Source organism: Tinamus guttatus, unplaced genomic scaffold (assembly GCF_059628265.1).
Source record: "Tinamus guttatus ecotype Peru unplaced genomic scaffold, ASM5962826v1 Tinamus_guttatus_pri_ptg000026l, whole genome shotgun sequence".
Lineage (NCBI taxonomy): Eukaryota > Metazoa > Chordata > Aves > Tinamiformes > Tinamidae > Tinamus > Tinamus guttatus.
Window position 1 is genome coordinate 1,098,451 of NW_028288560.1, and position 25,226 is coordinate 1,123,676.

Genomic DNA, 25,226 nt, shown 5'->3' on the forward strand with positions numbered 1-25,226 from the left:
GGACTAGAACAGGCTTGCTCAGAGAGTAAGGAAAGAGGCCAATTGAAAAATATTTGCCTAATGGTAAATGCTTGTGGTTTTGATGGAAATTCAACCATTTCAAGGCATTTTAATTTTCTGTCCCATGACTGGCTGTTTGGGAAGGAATTCACCTTCCCCTTGGGGAAATGTCACTTTCTAAATGGGATTGAAACTCAATAGATTTGTCTTAAATAGGCACAATTCTTTAACCAAGCTGACCAGTTGAGTTCAATTAGTACAACCAGACTTTGTGTGGCCATTATTTTTTTTAGGGCTAGGAGAGTTTGAGGTCTTGTGGTGTATTCTCCTAGCAGGGCTTTCTTTAAGGATAAGTTTATACTTAAGAGTAACCATAAATGTTTATGTAGTATCTTCTCAGAATATTATGTGTCAAAGATTTAAATGGTCCTTGGTGTCCTTTGGTTTTTCTGCAGCTGAATGGGGTTCATCTTTGGTTTTGTTTGTTGTTTTATTAACTCAGCCTAGATGTTCGAGCTCTGTTTCTTTTTGAAAAATAGGTCAATACCTTTCCTGAGGCCCCTTTATTTGTCTGCTATTGGGTTATTGGAGCTGTCCTGTACATGGGGACACTGGGATGAGCAGGTGTGCCACATGGCTCCGTTTGCGGTTTTTTTGGTTGCTGAGACTTCCGAGAGCGATGCCACTGTTGGAGGTGGTGCCTTTTGGTCTGTAGGTTTCGGCAGTATGGCTTTAAGTTGCCCTCACTGGACTACTGTATGAACAAGTCTTCAAAGAAGACATGTTATTTACCAAATCTTTGGCATTTGATTTTGATATATACATTTTTGCCTGCCTATTCAAAAGCCGTGTATGATCCTGGATCAAGGATTTGTTTGTTCAGAGGAGCTGAGCAGCACGTACCTAGTACCTGTTAGCTGAACGAACCCCAGGATCAAAGGGAAGGCAGTTCTTGCACGCATTCCTAGGTAAAACTTTCCTTAGCTTCCAGTACTGAATTGCAAGTGTCCTGAAATGTGACCTCTATCTGCAAAGAAGGTATTTTGAAGTTGTTACAGGCCAATCATTTTCATAATGTGAGGGGAAAACAGACAAAGTGCTGCACTCTTCCTTTTGTTTTTCCGTAGTTTTCTAATCTTGGAAGAAATTCTTCCTGCAGCATTTTGAGGGATTACTTGCCCTGCAGGATATAACAAAGAAGGCCAAGCTGTAGACGAGCCTACTTGCTTGTCTTGGCTTGTGGTCAAATACCATTAGATAGTATTGAAGAAAGCAGCTGTAAAGGATTGGGTTTTTTGCCCTAGATTTTGTTTCACCTTTTACAAATGTAGTGTTTTGGCTCCTTAAGGTTTAGTTGGCACAGATCGCTGTTCAGCGTGGCTGTATTGCTTCAGGTAACCCACCTAGCTACCTGCTGCACTGTGCAGCACACGATTCTTGAGTGCGTGTGTATGAATTTCATTTTATTCAGCTAACCCAAGGTCCCGGAGACCAGCTTGGGCCAGTGCAGTAAAATGGAGCTCAGGTAGGAGGGAACCAGCTCAAGGCAGGGTATAAACACCCCTGCTCACCACCTTGGCCCTGGGTGCCTGGACTCCGCAAGCCTGTGTACAAGCAGAACTGGAGCAGGGTGTTGAGATGTGCCGGCTTGTCCGGAATTCACAGGGGTGGATGTGGTTGATGCCATCTGTGTCTGTAGTATTTGGACTAAATCTTTTTCTGCATCCTGAAAGTGTAAAGTATTAAATGAGGTGTTCAAAGTTCGTTAAACTGGAAAAGTAGACATCACTCCCCCATTGACAGCTTCTGTCTTGCTAAGGAGTTATGTCTCATATTATCAATTGCTTAGAACAACTTTTGTTTTCTTCTACACCTAAGCTCATCAACATTTTTGAAGAGGGTGACTTTGTAATGACACATATCCTTAAATACACATTGACATAACACTGAGATGAGCCACACTCCACTCTCTCCCAGCTTCTTGCAAATGTCTAGATGTAATAGCACCTTCTTTACTGTGCTGTGGTGTAAGCAGTGTGTGCTCATCAGTGCCTCTGACCTGCCTCGTCACAGAAAATGAAGAGGAAAGCATCCTAGCACGAACGGAAATATCGTCAGCGATCCCTGTGACACCCCGAGCAGGCTTCTTTTACCTACTTTATGATGAATATTACATACACTTGAAATTTGTCTGGCTTGTTAGGGATATAGTGTTCTCTGCAGAATGGCATTTAGTCAGATGATTTCAAATGATCCCACCTGTGGCTTCTAGTACTTTCTTACTGAGGAGCATGTGCTCTAGAGGAGAGCTCCTAATGGATGGAGCTAGAAGGGGGGAGCAGGAAGAGGAGCACTGAAAGCAGAAGTCAGGGAGGAAGAGGAGCCACAGAAGGCGGAGAAGAGAAAGGTGCAGAGTCAAGTGATGCAATTAAGGGCATCAGAAAAGAAATGGGGGGAGAGAACTGTGCAGAAAGAAGATAATGAAAAGAAGAAAAGAGGTAATGTAGAGCTAAAGAAAGAAAACGAGCAGGGAACCAGCTGTTCCTTTAAAGCAGTTAAAGGATTCTCCCCTCCAGATTCACCAGGGGTTTTGCAGGGTGCTGCTTGGCAGCTTCCTTCTGTTGTCTGCCACATCAATATTCAGCTCCTCTACTAGGAAATTAGTATAGAAGATGGCTGGGTGGTTTTTTTAAGCTCTTATTGTTAATTGGGTGGACTGAATTCATTTTACTGAAGTCTTTAATTATGTGATCACGTACCCTCTCCTTTCTGTAAGATACTGTTCCACAGTTGAGGCACATGTGGGCAGGACGTTGTAAAGGAATCCAGATTATGTAAAGGAGAATTCTGGAAAGGATCCTTGCATTAGTTGTTGCAGATACTGAAATGCTTGCACCACCAGTCGCTACAGAAGGGGGAGGATTAATAAAGAGGTGGTATTAAATCTTGGCACTTCTCAACTGCTCATTAGTTAACTTTGTAACCATTTTCTCTTTTGTTTTATGATAGTTTTTTTTTTTTTTTTACACCAGTGTAATTTAAAATATTCATGTTAAATACAAGAAGGAGAGCTATTATTCCTTAATTTTGAAAAGCTATTTGACCATACTCTTTTCTTTCCCATTGCTTTCTATTAGCAGGCTCTCCATATTTTTTAATTCCATTAAGTGATGTATTTTCCAAAAGTGCTCAGTCATTTAAAAGTGCAGCAGTATCTACTTCTTGCTAAATTCTCTACTTGCTTAAGCAGCTTTAGAATATTCTTAGCTGTCTTTAAAGGAAATCACCAATTCTTACTAGTTAGCTTGACTAAATAATGACTAGTAAATTGTGGATATATCTGATTTATGTTAACTTATTTCCAAACTGCTCATTAATTCATAGCCATAACTTTGTTGATTAATTTTAAATTGTTATCGCCAGCTCCTTGAAGTCAGTGATCTGTCAAGGCGAGGTATCACTAAAAGGTGAATGCTGCAATTCTGGGTTGCAGGCAGTTATTTGCATTTTCAGGGAGGATGCCAGGGAGCCTTGCACACCTTCTGGTGTAGAAGAGCGGGCTTGTCCCCTGTAACTGGAGTTGGCTCTTTTCCCATTGAGCCTCTTTGAATGTGTCTTTTTTTCTTTTTTGCCTTTTTTCCCCTGATGGGTTGCAGTCTGGTGTGGAGTAACATAATTTTTCACCTGTGTAAAGTAGTAATTGGGCTCTTTGGTTTAGTTTGTAGCCTTTGCAGCTGTGGCTTTTATTTCTGATAATTACCCTGTGTGGGCCTGTTATATGATAGGGGAAGCACAGTTATTGATTGGGTTTATGAAATTAGACCCTGCAGTCTGTTCTGCAGCCTCTCTTGCATATGCAAGACCAAACATATGCAAAGGTTTTAATGTCTGTTCAAACAGTGTTAGAAATGTGTGTTCGTGTCTTTTTCCTCCTTGAGTCATGTAGCACCACATGAGATAAATGCTTGGTACAGATTCCTGCATGAGTCTGAATATGTTTTTACCACAGTAGCCAGTGATTGCAAGTAAAAATACAAAGAAGACTAAGCTGCTTTTATTTCTTGTAGAAATAAATAGGAGCGTTGCAAGTTTCTCATGGCTTGTCCTCACTGAAGAGTTCAATAAAAATGAAAAAAGTTTGACCTTTGTGAAGCACCTTTTTTTTTTTTTTTTTTTTTTCCCCCCAAAAAAGTGATCTCGGTAATTGCATAGCTTTCAGTCAGATCATTTCTGTGCAAAGTAAGTGATACCATAATTTTAATCTGTTTTTAGGTTGGTACAGAGGTGTTTCAGTTAAGAAGCCGAATGTAAAGGTAAGTGTGAATACATTTTCTTAATTTACTGGGAGATCGTTGCTTTGCTCTTACAGCCGTGTAACTCTTACCTATCCTCACTTTTTCCTCTTTAACCTTCACACCAGAGGATTGGCTTTGTTGTCTAAATTACTAGAACAATACAAGTTTGCTCTTTTATTGGGTCTGGTGTTAACCTCTAGTGCTGGAGTGCATCTCCAGTTTTGATAAGAGAAGTCCTCAAACCTGCTGTATGTTCTTCAATAACCAGCGCAGAATCAGAGGAGGAGACTTCATTAGTTGGAACTGAGCCAAACAAGCAAACTGCAGTAGCAATTCTTCCATATTTTTGTGTCCCTGGAAGGGTGCATGTTTATGCTTACCTTTCAGTGAAGCTGTTCTGGTTAGTTTTATTGTTTTTCTCCTCAATTTCAACTTAGTCTATCAAAAAGAAAGATTTTTTTTTTCAAACCTTTTGGATAATTTATATTTAATATTCATTTTCCCCTCCTTCTCACCATGAAAATCTGTATTCCAAATTTGTACTAAATTGTAAAGCTCTGAAAATTCACGGTTCACACTCAATTACCAATTTTTGTTTTAATTGACATATTAGCTACACTGCTCTTAAACTGATCGTGGAACTTCAGCTTTACCGTTCTTGCAACTTGACTGAGTTTGCTCTGTCTGAAGGTCCAGGATTGTGTTATTTAGATTGATAATGGGATGCTGTGAAAGGTTTGCTACAAATTAGCTATTACTTATTAATTAGTTATCTCATCACACAAGAACTCTACCACAGGTTAGGTTAGACTCCAGTTGGCACAGGAACATGAAAGACAGAGCGCTATGTCTGGTTGAGCAACTGGGAAGAGAGGAATAAGCCATGTCCCAGAGTATGCAAGTGGAAAAAAAGATTTATTTTTTTTTCTTGATTCAAAGCCAGAACATGAATTAGTTGATGAGGGCATAGGTATGTGAAACACAGCAATACTGTATTATGCTCATGGGAGGCCTTACTTGGAGCCACACGCGCGGCAGTGCCGTGAACTGCTTCCTAGCCCCTTTTGTAGCTGCCCTGCTTGCTTCATATCTCTTGAGTAGATGCCCTTGATAATTCTTCCTTTTTGCTGTTATTAGTAGCTGCTCATGTCTCTTCACACTTTGTGCTTGTTACCTCTTCTCTGCTTCATCAGTGGTTAACAGATTATTAGATTCACACAGACTTTGCAGTGGGAGAAAAAAAGACTTTTCTTTTGCCTCAATCTCATCCACTCCAAGGCAGCTGGGAAGAATTAGTGACAAGGCTTAATTTGGTCCCAGTTGCTTTACCTATGACTCTTATATTGGATCATATTTCTTGTAGAGCAAAGTTCCTGAATGCTTTTGGACCTTTTGAGAATATGAAAGAAAATATTCAACTTGAATCTTTGTGTGATACTTCTGTTCAATAGACTTGCAAAAATTCCTGATGAAGCAACTGATCTTTCAAGATGTATGTTTGATTCAGTGTGTGCTCTGTTCTAAGATGGGTTAAAATATCAGCTGCACCTCCAGCTTGAATGTAGACTTTTGATTGCAGTAGCTTATTTCATGACACAGTGATTTTATGTTGCTGATTATTTGAATTATCTTAGAATATAAAGCTAAGATCTGTAACTGTATTTTTCTAACTTGTAGGCTTTTTTTTTTTGTAGGGGATTTTTCCTGCAAACTATATTCACTTGAAAAAGGCAATTGTGAGTAACAGAGGGTGAGTGCTTTTCCTTCTCCTTTAGAAACTGCAGTACTCATAGATGAGACAGGAACTGATAGAGCAGTTTTAATTGTTTGTAGTTTTTTTTGTTGTGTATGATTCTGTGCTTGAACTTTGAAAACCGAATATTACACTGTATAGCTTTGTTCTAATTTCATAAGTTTTTGGGAGTTGTTTTTAACTCTAGGAAAAGACAGTTCTGTTTACTTCCATTCACTTATGCATAAAAATGTAACTTCCAAGATGCTTTTGAGATGCACTTTTTAAAAAGCATCAGTTGTAATCTTCACTTCTTGCTTTTTGGTTGGCAAAATTCTGTAAGTTAGAGGTGCAGGCATAGGACAGCAGATCCGGGTCGCTGACAAGGTAGCTCTGTTACATTGGAAAGCTTCAAAAGCATCTGACTTGAGGCCACTCTGGGAGACTTAAGTGCAGTATTTAAGCCTGTGACCTAGTGGCAGCAAATTAAATGTGGAAGATAGAATAATTAAATAGTATTTAGTGAAATGCCTGGCGGGGGGAAGAAGTGACTTCTGGTAGCCTAGAGTTTCCTGTAGTCTGTAGTTATTGGTAATCGGTGTTAGTTCAGACTTTAAGGCAGCCAGTTCCACATATTTGGATACAAATTAGAAAATGGTCATTGATTGTGAAGTGAAAAAGACATATGAGTCTTTCTTCACATTCACGCTTTAGCTGATGAGCGTGCTCCACGGAGGCCCATTAAAACCCGGGCTCAGATATCCCAGTCTTTTACTGTGGCCAAATTTGAACAAGCACTTGCAGAAGTAGAAAAGGGCATGATCTTGGAAGTCAAGTCTCTGTCAATATTTCAGCTTCTTGCAACAAAATAAGTCAATGTAAGATTATTGTCGTAGAAAACATTTTCATCTTACTGTCCCTGCATGAATTTGTGATATCCAGGCCAAGCCTTAGAAGGCTCAATGCAAACCTAATGCAGGCAGGCCAGATTATTATGATAGTGATTGATTTTTGTGGGGGGTGGAGTAATTGGACTATGTAGGTTGATTCTAACATAAGACTGGAGAGTTTTAAGTAACCTGAAAATGAAGAGGTTTTTTTTTTTGAAACAATATGTAAGCTTTAATTTATAAATAAGTGGGGGTGGTTGTTGTTCGGGTTTGTCATATTTAAGTACAAGTGTTGCCAATTACTTGTAAGAGCACCTTTAACCCTTTGCATAAAGGACAAGGCATGGCTTAAACCGCTCATGGGAGGGAGTCTGCAGCTTGTTTTCTGCAGGATTTTAAAATAGCTGCCGGCCTGTGCAGGGAAGGGAGCTGCTTTGCCTCGGAGGAAGGTCTCAGCGTCCTTCACTGGTGCTGCTGGATGTGCTGCAGGGACTGTCTCACTTGACACAGCTCATCCCAAAACACTCATTCAATATTACTACATAAGAACTTGCAGAAAAGTGCTTTAGTATGACCTGTTTCAGAAATATTACCTTTTTTGTTCCTTTTTTTAAAAAACGTTGACAAGACACAAGCTTGAAATAGATTTGATGTCTGGCATTTGTTTCTGAAATGCCATTCAACATAAAGGCCAAGTCAAGGCACTGACAGCTCAATAATATAATGTTGTTCCTATACATAAGTAAGTGTTACCACACTCTCAGCACTTCAGTGTGATGGAAGTAGAGGGAGCGTGATTGCTCCTGGAATGGCTGTGGAGGACCTTGACCTCAAGGCTTACTCAATTGGCTCTTGGATAGCCCCCCTGGGTTTCATATCCACTATTGAAAATATATTCTACTGGATACGGAAGGTTTGTAGAGGGGGGTCTTTGTGGTAATTGATAGTATTGGCCAAGTCGTTAAATGATGGAAGGAGTGAAAAAAAATTAAGGACTAGAGTGGCCTGGAGAGAAGGGGATCAAGCTCCCTGTTTTGCAGGCAAGTTAACTTAGCATCTTTTATAGTTACAAAAAATGTTTTATTTGACCTTTATTGCAATGCAGTCAAATATTGAACATAAACCTAAAGTGCTTCACACAATCTGACACTGTGGAATATAGCGGAGGGCCAGCCGATGCGATTCCACAGCGTCGTGTCCTCCAGCATAACAACAGACAAGGATGCTATTAGTTTTGAGTTGTTAACAGACAAATATTTTAACTCTGTTTTAGGACATTCCAAGTTGCTATGTCAGTATTGCTTCCAGGTGCTTCTTCCAGGCCACCTTTCTTACTCTTTTCCACCCCTCTGCTGTCTAGGCAATATGAAACGGTTGTTCCGCTTGAAGATTCTGTTGTGACCGAAGTCACTGCGACCCTGCAGGAATGGGCCGTGCTCTGGAAACAACTGTATGTGGTAAGAGCAGTGTTCTTCTCTGTTTTCTCGAGTAATCTCTAGGAGATTTTGCATGTTTTTCAATCCACTGGGAAAAGACCATGATTGTGTTAAAAATTGTTGAATTGGATTTATCTATTGGTGGCACAGACTAACTACAGAGTCATTGATCACCTGAGGTTCACGTGCACTGCAATACAAACAGATGGAAGCAGACTGAAATTGTGCCTTGGATCCAAAAGTTTTGCTGTTATAAAACAAAATTCTTAAGTATTCTTAAGTATGTATGTTAGGAAGTATGTGGGTTCAGTGACAAACAAGAAGAAAGATTCCTTAACATCTCATCAAAGGCTTTAAAGAATTATTCAGCACAGACTTTTAGTACTTGTTTCTAGTGTCTGGAATGTGAAAGAAGCTGCAGTCAAATCTATTTCTTTGCATACTGTGTTTCTATCACTTTAAAAAAGAAAATCATTTAAGTACATTTAGTGCAAACGATATTTTCAAATGGTGCCACATAATATCTCCTCCTGCTCTGCTTTTATGCTTTTCTCATGTTTTTTCAATGGTGAAATCCTATGAAAGAGCAACTAACAAACTTGTATATTCAAGAGTATTTTCCCTTTTTAAATTTTGTTTCCTTTTAGTTAGTAAAGCTGTAGGTTAAGATCCGAGAAATGCAAGTGGTAAAAGCATGATTTTTTTTTTTAACCTTAGAGAATTTGTTCTCTGTAAACTTAGCAACTTTCTAGCAACTTAGACACTTAAAGCTGAAGCGCCATTGGTTACATATCTAGAAAATGTGTTTGGAAGGCACCTACTTGATTTGAATGAGCCTGGTTGTCTTCCAGGGCAACAATTCACATTCTGTGCTATGTTCAAAAATGGATCAAGCCCATTATGGAATTAGTTTTACTTTTGGTTGCTCCCACTTCTTCTAGGGGAATCTTATGGCCGTGATAAGAAATCTTCTGCTTAGAAATGAGCAACAATTTAATTGAGGGTGATTTCATGCACATTTCTGTAACTTTTTCTTTCTGTTTTTCTCTCTTACTGCTCTTATAAATAATGTTCCTTTTTTTTCTCCATCCCAAATGCTTAGCTATCTGGTGTAGGTGGAAAATATTAACATTTTCAGTTTTCCTGTAAGATATTTTTTTGTGTTTACCCACAGTCAGATGAAGAAGGCAACAATAACTCTGACAATGGTATTGACTTTGAATAAGAGGAATGATTTTACTTGCACACCTTACACTTACCTCCTACCAATTTATTTCTTAACTAGTTGCCTGAGGGGAGGAGGAGAAAAAGCTCTCCCTTAAAACTTAATGATTCCCTTTCCGGGACTCCTTTCTGTTCTAGCTCATTATACTCACTGCACACAGCATTACTGTATCCTTAAATAGCAGGGCAAAGAATTTACTGTTTTTATATACCTTCGGATGCCTGCGTCCTTTTCACGGAGAGAAGAAATTAGTAAAGCTTCAGGAGGGAAAAGAAATTTTTTGTACGGTTTCTGGAAAAAAAAAATGAATAGTATTGTAATACTGGTGCTTTTCTAACACGAAGGAATAGTCTCTGGAAAAGTGGAGAGATGCATGAATGGACCTGGTGGAGCTGGATTTAGCCTTTTGTACTTGTTCAGGCTGGTAGCTATGCTGTAAGGGCACCTCTTGAAATGGAAAGTCAATGGAAAAAAGAGAGTCAATGGAAAAACTCCCTTGTAGAAGAAGAAAAATGTATTATCCCCCCAGATATAACATGAATAATCTTAAAAGTGTAATATTATATATCATGTTACTGCATTTAGTCAGCTTTATAGAAAAGCTCCATACTGTAGTGAATTATAATGCTCCTTGTTATTTACAGCGGTCTTCAGTATGTCCATACCCATAAACAGTATTAGTAGGCACTTTATTATTTAATAATATTGTACTGTAAGGAAATTGCCAAATAAACCATACAGTGTCTCTTAGCATCTCTAAACAGGCCTAGATATTAGTGTCATCTGTTTTGGCAAAGTTTGTATGTAGATTTCTGTCAGAAAGGCAAAGTTTCAATTAAAAATTCCAAAAATCTGCTATAATAGTAGAGTTGGGATGTACAGTAGGGGCTGTGCTTGCCTTTGGACAAACAATAGGAACTGAAATGTGATATCTAGGAAGGCTGGAAAGAATAGAGCAGATTACAGCATCCTTCTCCTTAGGAGGGATGCTCTTCTAGTGCAAAAAAGAGCACTTAAAGGCAAGGGCTGTGTCTGATAGATGTTAGAAATAGAAGCTGCGTGGTGTTTTTGTTGCTTTAATGTCATGTTATGTGTGACACAGCTGGAACCGCACATCTTTAAGTGCTCACAGGACAAAGTGGTTTTTGAAAATACAGGTATCTTTCCTATTGGAAATAAAGGCACATAGAGAGAATCCGCTTAGAGAGACTATGCAAGGTTTTGGCTTACGTATTGAATGTCTCCTTGTAGTGATAGTGTCCGACCGAGCTGGAAGCTGTATGTCTGTCCAGATATCACTTTAATTTATTACTGAGTAGTATGCAATAGGATTTAAATGTTTATTTTTTTTTTTTGAAGAAATAAAACTGTTTTTTTTTCTGTTGCTGGAATACAAAAGAGCAAATTTTCTGTAATTTAATAGTGCACAATTAGATGTAGTGTCATGATACTGGAAAATAAATAGGCAGTTCTCCCCTCCTTTCTGCTCTGCTTATATCCAGACTTTGGTGATGAGCACAGAAACAGTAATTTTTAGTAACTGCTTTTGTCAAAAAAGGTTACTGTTCTGTTTAACCTACTTGCCTGGGATTTTTTTATTCTTGCTGTCATCCAAAATCTAAGTGGATGGTCTTGTACTTTTTTCTTGTATTGCTATTTTACCTGTCTCAAATACCCTCTGCTATACTTTGGATTAGTGTGGACATAAGAGCCACTTTCTTCAAGGCTATTTCCTTCTGTGGGAAGTGTGGAAAACTCAAAAGAAGCTTCTAGTTGTCCTTTCTCTGTATTGCAAAGGCTTATAAAGCAAAGATGCCAGTGGCTCCCATCACTTCATATGGAGTGGGAGAGGAAAGAAAAATGTAATTATTACTGGTACCTCTGTGAATAGCTGAATTTTCATTCCGAAGAGGAAGGCAGAGCTGGAAGAGAAGAGATTTCCAGGGGCAGAGCTAGATGGAGATACCAGAATCTTTTTGGTACCACTTCTGTGGAGAAGTACGTGTGTAGCTATCCTGTCATTGTGTACCTCAGTCCAGGACTTCTACTGGGACAAAAAAAATAGATTACAAATAGGGTAGTTAACTTTATTTCTTATACTGTGTGGTAACAATTTTTGTACTGCTTCTAAATAAAAAATCTCCAAGTCCTCTCCGAGTTGAACGTAATTAGGTCAGACAAGGCTCTTGTGAGTTAAGTCAGCTAAAGAGATCATTGAAACTCACAGGTGGGGCCATGGGAGCTATTTTAACAATACAAAAAAATCCTCAGAGTTTAGGATATGATGTGAGGGCCACTTCTGTTGAAACAGCAGGAGACTGCAGAGACACCAAACATAATTACCTGATTTGGAAAGTGGCCAGCTCAGTTATCTGCTTCTTTTTGCATTGGGGGTGCAGGCAGAATGACTTCTGGTTTAGTTTTTAGGAAGAATATCCAATTGGGCTGGGTACTGATGGAACAGGTTCAGCTGAGTCTGAATCAAACTCCCGTTGGCTTCTTTTAAACTTTCTGAGGCTCCTGTCTAGGAAAAAAGGATTATATCGTTCGGATCTTTTTAGGTTTCCCTGGCAACTCGATTGGAAGATTAGTTCAAAACCGGTGGGGGAGAAAGATGCCATTCCCTGCGTCACTAATGTAGTTCACTCCTGTATTGAAGGGTTTTATGGGAGATTTTCATTTAATGAGTTGGTTTTTGCTTCAAGTCTGGTGAAGCTGTGGAACTGCTGCTACCACCTTGTAAGCTGTGTGGACAGAAGTGCAATATGATCCGAATGCTTTTAAAACAGACTTACTGCATCTGATTCCTACTTCTGAAAGTCTCCCTAGAAGGAAAGGACTGTCAAGTTAAGAGTGAACATATTTTTATAAATTATTCATAGTTCATGCATACAGACTACTGAAAAGGTGAAGTATTTGTTTTGAAACATATGTACAGGGGATGGTTTTGCAAATACCTTCCACTCCTTTCTGACTCATTTTCATGGCTACCTGCACATGGGCAATTCCTTAGCAAGCTGAAATATTACGAAGGAAGGCTTGCCTAGCCCCAGTATCTGACAATACTTCCTCCTGTTCATCTCTTTCCATGGGTAGAGTGAAGGGCAGAACTTCTTGGAGCACCCAGGCACTCAGGTATGTATTCTGTCCCCAGATTACTGCAACTTCTTCAGCTGATTGAGTCTTCAGTGCCAACAGAACGTACAGGAAACCGAGTGTAAATATTTCCCTTTCAGTTACACATGGTTCTTCATTTTTTCCAAGGGAGAAGTTTGCTGGGCAAACACCTGAGTGCTTAGCAACCTAAGTAAGAGCTTTTAGCAGGTTTGTCATTTGGTTACTAGAAAATACTTGCCTGAATTGAACATTTCTTGATGGGGTTGTGAAGAACGTGCAGAGTGATTTGGAGCGGGGTGACTGCTTCAGGGCTGTCTGGGTATTATATATTTTATAATATGATTCCTTCAGAGTTTTTCAGGGGGTAGCATGAACCGGGCATTTCTTCTTTGTTAGAGCTGACCTTACGCAGAATTTGTTTGCTTTTAGGTGACTGCCATGTGAAGTCCAGAGAGTCTCAGCACGTCTCCCCTCTGCTGCGGCACTCAAACTTGCTGACACTCATTTTGTGCTTCACATTTTAAGAGTCTAAAGAATTCCCATAACTGCTCTCCCGCACCCCCTAATTTTTATGAAATTGAATTTGTCAGTCCCTCACATGGGATTTGTGGAAATCTGGGAGCACGCTTCAGGGAATTAGGAGTATGCTTAAATTTTAAGGAGATTAAAATAAGATTGGCTTGCAAGCAAACCTTGACTCATTAAAACTTGAAAACTACAATGCTTGGTTTAAAAGTTGCTTTTCTTTGAAAACCACAGAACTTGCAAAGAAATTATTCAAAAAAGTGAGCCCTAGTGCAGCAACATGCAGTATATTTCATTTTTCATTTGCTTCTGCATACAGATTCACGATATCATGTAAAATGATTAGGATCAGCTTCTTTTGTTAAATTTTTTTTGGAAAATACATAATCAGAATGTATGAGGGGAAGATGCTTCTTGAGTTACCATGGTGATGGATAGACTTAGTAGTTTTTAAAAATAGAGACTGAATTAAATGCAAGTCACCTTGTGGTGTCCTTGGCAATTCGTATTGTAACAAACTCTGTGCAGGATTTCTGTAACAACTTGCTTTGCAGGGAAAAATGTTATTTAGGCCTTGATAAGGAAAATGATATGCTCCATTTTTGGTAAATAGCTGCCTTTTCGATGTTGAAATTGATAGCAAGTTCTCGGATATCTTTTTGCTTTATCAGTTTTAAACTGCAAAAATATTAGATAGTTTGTAGTTAAGAATTAACATTTTTTTTAGAACAATGTCCCCTCTTGGCTCATGCTGTCTAGTGTTACTATACATATAAAGTGTATGCACACAATGTTAGAATTTGGCTTTGTTGCATGGCATTTTAGCAGTAGCAGTGAGCAGACAACCAGCAACAAGACCAGATTTTCTCCTAGGCAAAGTAATGGCTGCCCTGCAGATGCTTTTGGATCACTCTTGTGATGCTGAAGGCTTAATTAGACTAGACCAGGGAAAAAAAATCTCTTAATCTAAACACAAATTTGAAGATTTCTTCATTTTCTCCCTTTTCTTGTCATTTCATCCCTCTTCTGGGAGCCAAACCTGGGTTGTTGCAGGTAGGATGTTTTGACAGAAATTGCAGTTGGAATAGGGGTGAGCTGTGTTATGGCTTGATTTTAGCTATAGAAATGTTTTAAGGAAATAGGGCAGTTCATTTTGGCCTTGTTTGCTTTTAAAGCAGCTAAAGTGGGAGAAAAACAGGGAGGTTTGTCTTTTTGCAGTGAGCAAGTGGGCTTCATTGCATGTGTAGGATTTACAAGGGCCAAGATTGATCAGCCCCTCTTGTGGATATCTGTTGGAAATAAAAAGTCAGCCTGTTGGGATTTGTTTTATAGAAGACGGATTTTTTTTTAAATAGAAACCATCTGTCCTTGTGGCAACCTGTTGACCACGTAGTTTCAAGAAGCCTCCTGTTATTGGTGTTGATTTATGTCACTCTGTTATTTCTATCCTGAAGATTTGGTCAAAACAGTTTTTTTATATCTTTACTTCTCCTGTTACCTTTTCATAATTTACCTTTTTTGTGTTAATGAGAAGACTCTTAATTTATGGTCACATGTGGTGTGGCACATGCTAATGAGGTTAACTTCAGCCCCCTTCCTTCACATGTTACAGTGATTCTCCAATGATTAGTGAGTGTGACCAAGGCTAGAATATATATATATATACACACACACACACATATATATATATAAAGATAATGAAGTAGAGAGACCCTATTGTCTTTCAAAAGAGCAGAGCGTTGCAATCAATCCAGTGTTAACAAGATATAAAGCTAAGCTAAGATTTTTCATGAGTTTTCATCTGGGAGTTGTTTTGCAGAAAGGGAACAGTGTGGAGTTTCCTGCGGTGTGTTTAGGAGGAACCTTGAAAATTTTGGAGTCTGAGAGGAAGACTTGAATGATTCGATTAGGCCTTCTGTTGGCCTTCGGAGTCATCATCTGCAGGAGCTGAATTGAGTTTGCAGCCTCAGGTTTGACAATAATTGCAGGTATGTCAGCCCTTGCTGTAACACAGTTGGCTGTCGTGACATAAACCTACATGAGTACCATGTCTGAATGTAAGTAGAGACTAAAAGAAAGAAAGGGGGGGAACTCTTCATCATCCTGCTCCTGCTGCTTACGATGAACAGCTATTAAAATAATATAGGTGGCGGGGGGAGAATCCACGTATAATACTTGCCAGAGCCTAAATCTGCTTTTAAGAATTGCTCTGTAACACCAATGTAGAGGTTTAGAAATAATATAATATGTAATAATAATATTATATAATAGAATTGTAATTTGATGTTATTGAAACCAATGATATTGCTGTAATAGATAAGGCCAGAATGTTACAGAAGATGAAGTTGGGCGTATTTCCTTTAAACACATACACATATATAAAAATCTGAGAGGTATACCTGCTTCTTTGAATAACTCCAGAGTATTCTCTCCCTCTTCCTTCTAAGCCCTCTCCCCCAATATTTATGCTGAATCCAAAACCTGAATATCAGCTTTAACTTAATCTAGCAAAAATTACTCCTCTTCGAAATAAATGGTTGGGTGGAGGCCCAAAATGTAGTTTTACTGTCCGTGCCAGGGGGAGGAGAGCAGTGATTTCAGCCACGTTGCAAAGCACGAGCGCCCTTGTGCCCGCACCGGTGTCTGCATGGCAGAGAGCTACCGCTCTTTAGTTTTATAGCCATTTTTCTGGCAGCTTAAGCCCTTGGTGGGGCTCACTGCACAGCTGTGTAAGTGCCAGCCTTAGTGTGCGGAAGGGAGACAAAAGATTTGGCAGTTGGAGGTTTTTGAGACTGCCTCCTTTTTATAGCAACACAAATTTGTGGTGGATTAAACTAGCTGAGCGATCCCAGTGGTACACTGCAATATAGCAAATCAATGATTAGGAATAAAAAGAGTTTTTATGCTGTTGGGAATAGTCTAATCACAGGTGTTATTGCAAACTCTTCTATTACAGAACTGGATTTTTGCTATGCTTGTTATGTCCATGACACAGTTCTGGTTTAAAAATCATTCAGGACCAAGCAATGGATATTCTCACAGCCTGTGGGGATTTTCACTGCTGCATTTCCAAAGTTTACAAGCACGGACTGAGTCATGCACACTGGAATGAGCTTCTGAGGGCCTTCAGTTCAGCATCCTGCTCAAAGCAGCTTCAATTAGGGCTGGCTGCTGAGGAAACTTCTAGTTCAGGTTTGAAAGGCTACAGAATGGAGGTCCTACAACCTGTCCCAGTATTTGACAGCCCTCCAAGAAAGAATATTTTCCTTTATCTACTTGGAATTTCCCATGTTGTAGCTTATTTATTGCCTTTATTCTTATCCTCATACATCCCTGGGAGGCATCCCTCCCCTTACCTGCTGGCTATACCTTTACTGCTACAGGCCAGTACATGGCTGGCCCTTGCAGCAAAGCGTTGCAGGCTCCTGTTCAGCTTGAGTACCAGGACCACTGGAGGGCATTTGCCTTGGGAGAACTTCATGAAGTTGTGCTCAGCCGGTTTTACCATCTGGCCAGCAAAGCTGCTTGGAACTGCAGCTCTGTCTCCAGTGTACTGACTGCTCCCCCAGTTAGATATCATCAGCAAACCGGCCAAGAGTGCTCTCTGCAGCAGGATCCATGTTGCTATAAAGACGTTGAGCAGCGCACTGAGAGGTGACACTGGTAACGGGCCACCAGATGGTCCTTGCACAACTGAGCCTGTCAGTCCAGCCAATTTTCTATTCTTCTTATTGTCTTCTATTCTTCTTATTGTCCCCTCTGCATCTTACCAATATGACTATGCATGTGTGTTCTCCACAAGAACTGTCCTGCCTGCCCCAGCCTAATTATATTTTTTTGGACCCCAAATCTTAATGGCATAGCTGGGACACGCAGCTTTCCAATTCCAGTCTTGAGAAATTGTCAGCCGTATGTCAGAGCTTTAAACCATTTGCACCTTTAAAGATAACTGCAAATTGCACTGATAAAGCTAACAATAAACATAGGGCTTCTGTAGCCTTATCCCTATGCTTAAAGAAATCAATTGTTTGATTTAAAGAAATTAACTGTTTGGAATTAAAGCAGTTATCAATTCACTAGGCTTTAAAGCACCTAACATAGTTGAAAAGGGACAATTATCATCCAAGAGGTGCTGCTTGTAGCCTGTTACTAATCTATTACTTGCTGGGGTCTGGTTTTGGCTCAGTTTCATTCACTCTTACAATAGGACTCAAAAAATTGCAGTCTTACAAAAGCTGCTTATGATACAAAGTAGAAAGTTAAATAATGATTAGTCTAGAAATTGTAGTTTCTGTCCAGACACTTGGACAGCATCTCTTCTAATACATCCAAGTGTAGGAAGCATATACAGATGGTGTTTGTGTCCTGAGGTGCCGTGACACTTAATATGATGAAATATTAAGGCTAACTGATTGATTTTGATAGCTAAGAGGATAATAAGTCTTGTGTCCATAGGCAGGGGGCTATCGTGGAGGGGGGCAAAGGAAGAGAAATGAAAATCTGCCTGTGCAGACTAAATGAAATGACAGTTGAGTAACTGCTGTGGTTCTCTAGTGTCCTCTTCAGAGCACATGTTGAAAAGCTAGAAGGATTTGGTAGTTGTGTGATATAAATGATAGGAGGGAAAACCCAGAGTGGGCCTCAAGGTCATCAAGTCCTTCTAATGATGCCATTTACAACACACGTTTGTCCTGCCTGAAGAGAAAATGTGCAGCGGAGTAAAGAAATTTGTACATTTAGTCCAGCCAACCGCAGGGGCTCAGTGAGGAGCTGCCTGTTCAGGACTTACAAATGGTCACATGGAGAAATGTTCAGATGGATAATTGTTAATCAAGAGGAAAAAAGACATAATGAAGTTGAATTTTTAGAAGCTAAGCCCATGTAAAATCAGGATAGAAATAAAGGTACTTTTTAATAATTAGGATAACTGACTATAAGAACAAAATCGTATTACAAAGCAGCTGCTACTTTATCAGTGATATCTTTAGAGTAGGACTGAATTACTATTTAAATATGTTGCACTATTATCATGCAGAAACTATATTGCAGCAAATGGAGTGAGTTTCTCTCTCCTGTGCCCTGCAGGAGATCAGACCCCCTAATCGCAGTGATCCTTTATAGTCTTGAAGCTGATGAATCTTTAAATCTGTTTAGTCAGGACCAGCTGTGTTGAAAAATGGCTTTACTAAAGTTGAAAAAAAAATGTTAAAAAGAAATGGATGTGCTGTCGTGATGTTTTTGATATTCTTTCAGGCAGGGGAGTTGTGCATAAAATCCAGTAGTTCCTTTTAGAAATCTTTAGTGATGTGTGTCTACGATGATATGCTAATTCCTGCACCCCATTAAACCTGCCCTTTTCGGCTTTTCTTGACTTGCTTATTTGGCAAGGACACATTGCTCGACTCTTTATATGTAGACTCCAAGACAGGCTGACATTTCTACACATTTTTGGCCTGCTTGGGTTTTAAGTAATGTACAGAAGAGCAAATCCTTTGGCTGTCTTCCAGGGGAAGATCTCCAGGAATCACGTACATAGGAGGAGAAGGTGCAGGGTTGTGCTGCTGGCCAGTTCTCCTGCTTTGGAGTCTGTACTGACTCTGCGTTTGGGAATTAGGGTACTGCGTTATAAAACACTGTGGTTCAGTTCAGAAATAATGTATATCCTTTGATCACATATGTTATTTCTGTTTTTATTGCCTGGAGTCTTTGACCGTTATGGCCAAGCTAAATGTTAGCCTAGGGAATGATGCTTCTTGGTCTAGTCTATGAAGCACCCTATTTCCCTTGAAAAGCACTAGTGAAATTACCTGCCTTTCACCTCAGAAAGTGGTCCTATATAAAACAAGTGAAAAAATTAAATCCCCACATTAACAGTAATGTATTGATGCTTGGATAATTGTTGTTTATAATAGCAAAATTCCCTAGGTGGAAAAAATATATATTTTTTCTGATATCAGAATCTTTGTTTAAAATCTGCTATTTTAATAGCTGCCAACTGCAAGTCAAGTGGAACAAATAAAATCAGATGTTTGTCAACAGGTTTTAGTTGTAATTTACAGACTTCCTTCTGCACTTTTTTATACTATGCCTAAATACTGAATTATGGCTTATACTTTGAGTTGCACTGCACTATGAGGTGGCAGTAGCTCAGCATCAGAGGTTACAGTGGGTCTGCTTCACTCTGTCTTTTGTGGAGAGAAGGAACTTATCTTTAGCTTGCTTAGGAACCCATTATTATTTTGCCAGCACCCTTCCCGAGGCTGTACATGGTGATGCACTTAATGGCAAGAGAGAAGAAATTACTCATTTTATACATGTTTACTTCCTTCTTTGCATCTGACTTCTCGTGCACCACTATTTCTGGCTGGTCTGAAACCCAGCAGTCTTGTTGCAGAAAGTCGATCATGCAGCATATTCTCATTAGCTGCCTGGAAGCATCTTCCCTAAAACATAGTCCGAGGATGTCTGTAAGCAGTGCAAGATCAAACAGGGAAGAAAAAAGCATTGCTGTTAAAAATGTTCGATCAATATGGGTTTTACATAGATCAAAATAGATAAAAGGGCTAAAAAAAATAATTAGTCTGACTAGGGAGAAAATACTCAAATATTTTCACATGTGAGTGTGAAATGTGAAATTTTCACATTGTTTAAATATAAAATTCTATCTCTGTTGTTGCAGTAGAAAATTCCATTGTAATGTAAAGAACAGAAGTATAAAATTTGAAAATCTGAAAAATTTGAAAATCTTTCAAAACCCTCTTGAAACTAAAAGTAAAAAATGTCCCTTTCCCTTGGTCTTTGTCACGCAGGGAATGTTGTTTTTTGGTCTCTGTCAAGTGGTAGTTTACATAGAGAAAACTAAGTCCTAAGTGGATTAGAGTTTTGTCTGTGAAGTGGTAGAAATTGATTGCTTCTCTATTTAAATTGCCAGGTAAGTGGGTTTTTTCCCATAGAGCTTTTTTCTCCACTGGACAATAGTATCTGATTTTGAAAACTCTCAGTTACACTTTAGTATTGGAGTTTTCTAATAACTCGGGGGATTCTGGGCTTGTTTGTCTAGCTCTTTTTTCCCCTCTTAAGTTAGAATTAATGTTGCCCCATGTGTGTAAACAGCTGTGACTTTACCAGTAGTTTCATAGAATCACAGAATGCTTAAGGTTGGAAGGGACCTCTAGAGGTCACCTAGTCCAACCCCCCTGCACACGCAGGGTCACCTAGAGCACATGGCACAGGACTGCGTCCAAGCGGGTTTGAAGATCTCCAGAGAAGGAGACTCCACAACCTCTCTGGGCAGCCTGTTCCAGTGCTCTGGCACCCTCACTGTTTAAAAAAAAAAAAAAAAAAAAAAAAAAATTCCTTAAGTTCATGTGAAACTTTTGATGCTTCAGTTTGTGGTCATTTCCTCTACTTCTGTCAGTGGCCACCACTGAAGAGAGGCCAGCACCATCCTCCTCACTGCCTCCCTTGAGGTACTTCTAGACACTGCTCAGATCCCCTCTCAGCCTTCTCTTCTCCAGCTGAACAGGCCCAGCTCCCTCAGCCTCTCCTCATAGGGCAGATGTTCCAGGCCCCTGATCATCCTTGTAGCCCTGCGCTGGACTCTCTCCAGCAGCTCCACATCCCCCTTATACTGTGGAGCCCAGAACTGGACACAATACTCCAGATGCGGCCTCACCAGGGCTGAGTAGAGGGGCAGGATCACCTCCCTCGACCTGCTGGAGATGCTCTTCTTAATGCAGCCCAGGATCCCATTGGCCTTCTTGGCCACGAGGGCACACTGCTGCCTCATGGTCAACTTATCATCCACCATGACACCCAGGTCTTTCTCCGCAGAGCTGCTCTCCACAAGGTCGGTCCCCAGCCTGTACTGGTGTCTGGGGTTATTCCTCCCCAGGTGCAGGACTTTGCACTTGGCCTTGTTGAATTGCATGAGGTTTTTCACCGCCCAGTTGTCCAGTCTGTCCAGGTCCCTGTGGATGGCAGCACAGCCCTCTGGGGTATCGGCTACTCCTCCCAGTTTGGTATCATCAGCAAACTTGCTGAGGGAGCACTCTGTGCCTTCATCCAGGTCATTGCTGAATAAATTGAACAGGACTGGACCAAGGACTGACCCCTGGGGAACCCTGCTAGCTACAGGCCTCCAACTAGACTCTGCACTGCTGATCACCACCGTCTGAGCTCTGCCATCCAGCCAGTTCCTAATCCACCTCACTGTGTACTCATCTATCACACACTTCTGGAGCTACTTCTGCTAGTTTGGGTTCAGTTGTCTCAGAGGTGAAAAAATGTAAAGCTATGAACCCTAGCTTATCATGTACTTTTAATGTCATGAATAACTGGGCTGCCTAAAACCCATGCCTCAGAAAAAGACTTTTTTGTCTCTTCTATTTTCTTCACAAGAGTAAATGCTGCATGTAATATGTGAATGTAATCTACTACTTTCTATTAATTTCTACATAAATAGCAAGATACTTCTAATCTGATCAGGTGTTTTTGAGAGATACAAGCGGGAGTTTTCAATTGCAAATGTAATGTTTTGAATTTTACATAATTTAAGAAGGGTACTCCAAATACTTCTGTTAATCTTATTGCCAAGTAATTGACTGCAGAACAAATACCATGTGGCAAAACCTGAATTTTCATGTTATTTGCTGACTCTGAAAGGGCCTGTGACCAAAAGCACAAAAGAATGACAGAGGCTCTGGCAGGTTAAGGTACAAGAAACCAGTACACCTTTGGCTAGAACTGTTCCTTTCAACCTCTGAGTAGTTGTAGAAATGTTGTATGACAAATGGTGGTATCTGGCCCAGGATCATGCATTCCAAGGAACAGCAGTCAGACTGGTCTGCGAATCCTGGCTTCTGCACTGTATTTCACTGGAAGAATCAAGTCTTGGTGATGGGGGTTTTTTGGTTCTGTTGAATTTAGGTGTGCCAATGTAATTTTAATATTAGCTTTAAGCAAAATTTCTTATTATTAACCTGTGTTGAATGAGCTGCATGGACATCCTAAAGGAGAAGAAAAGCTGATAGAGCAGTTTAATATCGCCCAAGCCTCATTGGCTTCTTCCAAAGAGTCTTTTTTCCTGATGTGTTTATCAGATCCAAGGTAACAGCACCACTTCCAGAGCAGCACATGCGTGTGAAGGATGGTCCTGTGTGCTCTGTGCCAGCTCATAGGAGAAGCTGGAAATGGTGCCTCACTATCGGGTGATCCTTCAGCTCCCTGGCATGTGGAGTTTCCCCTTAAATAGGTCAACACATTTCCCCAAAGTGGAAACAAAAATGTTTGAATGCTGATAAAAATGACATTAAAGGTTCATTTGATTTCTCCAGGGTAAGTGTATAAAACTTCTCGTAAGTTCTCAGGCATAAAGAAAAATGACCTCAAAATGCTGTTTTTTGTTTTTATCATTATTTTAATCTTGAAGAAGGATGTGTCCCTTTGGTCATGGGCAGGAAGTTTTCATTTAAATGTTGTATTTTGTTTTGCATTTGAACAATTATAAAGCATTTTCAAAACTGTAAAATGCTGAGATTGGAAAAGGGTCGGGTAATATGAATAAGGTGGCCTATGAATTTATGCAAATGTTGACATGTGGAAGATATCCTTAGGTAACTAAAAGGGTAGGCTTTTGAGCCAAATAAACCTCAATGGTCAAAGCTGAATATGGAGGCAGTAGTTATTGTATTGAAGGAATGCTTCTGTTAGGCTTCTGTAAAACCATGTTTCCCTTAGAGAAATTTAACTCTTCAAGATTAGAGAACCACCTCAAACTGTTTCAAATCACAATAATGAAAATGCCCGAGAAGCAGCAAATGCAGCATTATAAATGTACCGATTCCCTGCAACTCCCTCTTTTCCATGTGATCCATGTCTCTGGCCTTCTCTTTTCAAGGTGGTTGTTAATCTTGCGTTCTGTTTTTTCATGTGTGGTGTTTTTTTTGTTTTGTTTTGTTTTTGGGTTTTTTTGTGTTTTTTTTTGTGTGTTTTTTTTTCCCCTGGTGCTTCCAAGGTAACAGTTGAAGTGACTAAAAATAAGCAACTTTTTTCTACCAGGTCTTCAATAAGTCTATCACAGGATATTTTGGATTCTTAGTTATGCTTTTTCTTCTTCAGAAGGTTGGTTGTCTTTCTGTATTGTAATTTCTTCTTTGTAAAATACTGAACATCTACCATCCTAGTTTCAAATTATTTTATAGTCTGCTGTCCCTTGAAGTAGTTTTAGCAACAACAGGACTTTAGAACTCAAGAAGTCATCCTTGATGAAATGGCAAGAAACTTTGCCTAAATTCCTTCTTTAGAAAGGAAAATAAACTTACCTTAGATTACAACCTTTTATGTTTCAGACCAGGGGAAAAAAAAGAAAAAGCTAAATACATTTTAAGGTGGAAAAGGACTTGGAACTGGTTTCAGTAAAAATGATACAGATTGAAAAGGGAGAGAGTGTTATTAATGTCACTTGTTGCTGGATACTCTGCATAAAGGATTAAGTCTCTAATTTTGTCAGAATAATTATACCCTTCAACTCCACTTCCTCAAGCTTTGTGGCAAGTTTATTATGACATTATGAAAAGAGGTTAATGTTCCTTTTAGTCCTAATGAATTAAAAACTTCAATCTACTTTCAACAAGATAGCAGTAAAGCTGCAGTCTCTTCCACAGCCCTTTTATCATGCAGATTTTTCCAAGCCTCAGCACCAGCTGTGACAGCCAGGATTTGGTGGGCCTGGGATCAAGTGTCAGTTTGGGCTATTCCTTCAACCAAATCTTTCCAGTTTTCAGTGTCCTTCTTCCAAGGGGCCTGTCCTTATTCTTCCCTGGAGAATTCCTTCTTTTACATCCTGTTTTTCTGCTAATTAAAAAACTACACACCAATTTACACCCAGAATACTTGTTTTATTTTGGTCAACTTGAGTATATTTTATGGTAGATAAAGATGACAGTGAGGATGTAGAGCCTAAAAGAAACAAAAGAATACAGGAGGCAATAGCACGAGGCTGAGCACTGAAGCCTTGTCAGAAATAATTTAAAGTTCTTTCTGTGACTTGTAAATGTTCTTGTCTTTTATTTGTCCCAAGTCGTTATCTAATATAACGCAGCTCTCTGAAGTTATAAATAAGGAAAAGATAGAGCAGTTAAGGTAAATCTTGAGTGCTGGTGTAAAAACTTGTACTTGGAATTACTTGGTATAACTGAGTTTCAAAGTGGGAAAGCTGCTTGCAGAAGAAGAATAAAAGACTATGATTTTCCTTGCACCATACTATATTACTAGCAAGAGAAAATAGGGTCTGAATTGCATCCTCACGTTGGACCCTTCAGGCTCGTGAGGTACTAGAACACGTAGGAGCTGTTTTTTTTTTTTCTTTTCCTTTCCCAAAAGACAGTAACGTGGCTCTAAGCCCTCCAAAATACACTGTTCATGATGCTCTGTAAAAAACTAAATACAGGGCGTTGATAACAGGCTTAAGTGTTTCCCACAGTTCTTCATAGACAGCAAAAGAGGTCTTTGATTTAAAAAGTACTTTTCAGGAATTACTAAATTTTATAACAAGATATTTTGCTGTTCTTGTAATATTACCTGCGTCCCCTTTTGAAAGATATTTATAGCCCCGATAAGCTGTACTTTGGCGCTGTTCATTTAGCTTGGAACAGAAGCAATGTTTTGCCAGGTTTTTGGTCTTATTTATCGCTGGCTTTGATGTAAATACACCATTTAATTTTTAGAGCAGATCAAATAATTGAAGTTTGCCATTTGTCATGGAGGGTTTTAATTTAATTGCTTTAGAAACATTGTAGAAATGTGCAGTCCTCAGGGACGTGAAATACTTTTGGAGGGGCTCCAGTCCTTACTTCATTGTGCAGAGCTTCTGGTAAAGCCCATTGCATGCTCAGAACCGGAGCAGGAGCTTTGCATGAGTTCTGCAGGAAGGAAATTTCCTGTATGTCCTGGAGAACTGATAGGAATAATGAATCAGGATGGGAATAATAAATTTGCATGTATATT

At 39.6% G+C, this 25,226-nt stretch overlaps 1 protein-coding gene across 2 annotated transcripts in view; it reads left to right on the plus strand.

Moving 5' to 3' along the window:
- The window catches only part of DOCK3 (dedicator of cytokinesis 3), a 158,888-nt gene that overhangs the window by 23,401 nt on the left and 110,261 nt on the right, over positions 1–25,226 (plus strand). For both annotated transcript variants that reach the window (XM_088527203.1, XM_088527196.1), the window contains exons 3-5: positions 4,273–4,313; positions 5,990–6,045; positions 8,278–8,374. In XM_088527203.1, the coding sequence (XP_088383329.1) occupies positions 4,273–4,313; positions 5,990–6,045; positions 8,278–8,374 (194 nt within the window). The remainder of the gene's footprint in view (positions 1–4,272; positions 4,314–5,989; positions 6,046–8,277; positions 8,375–25,226) is intronic.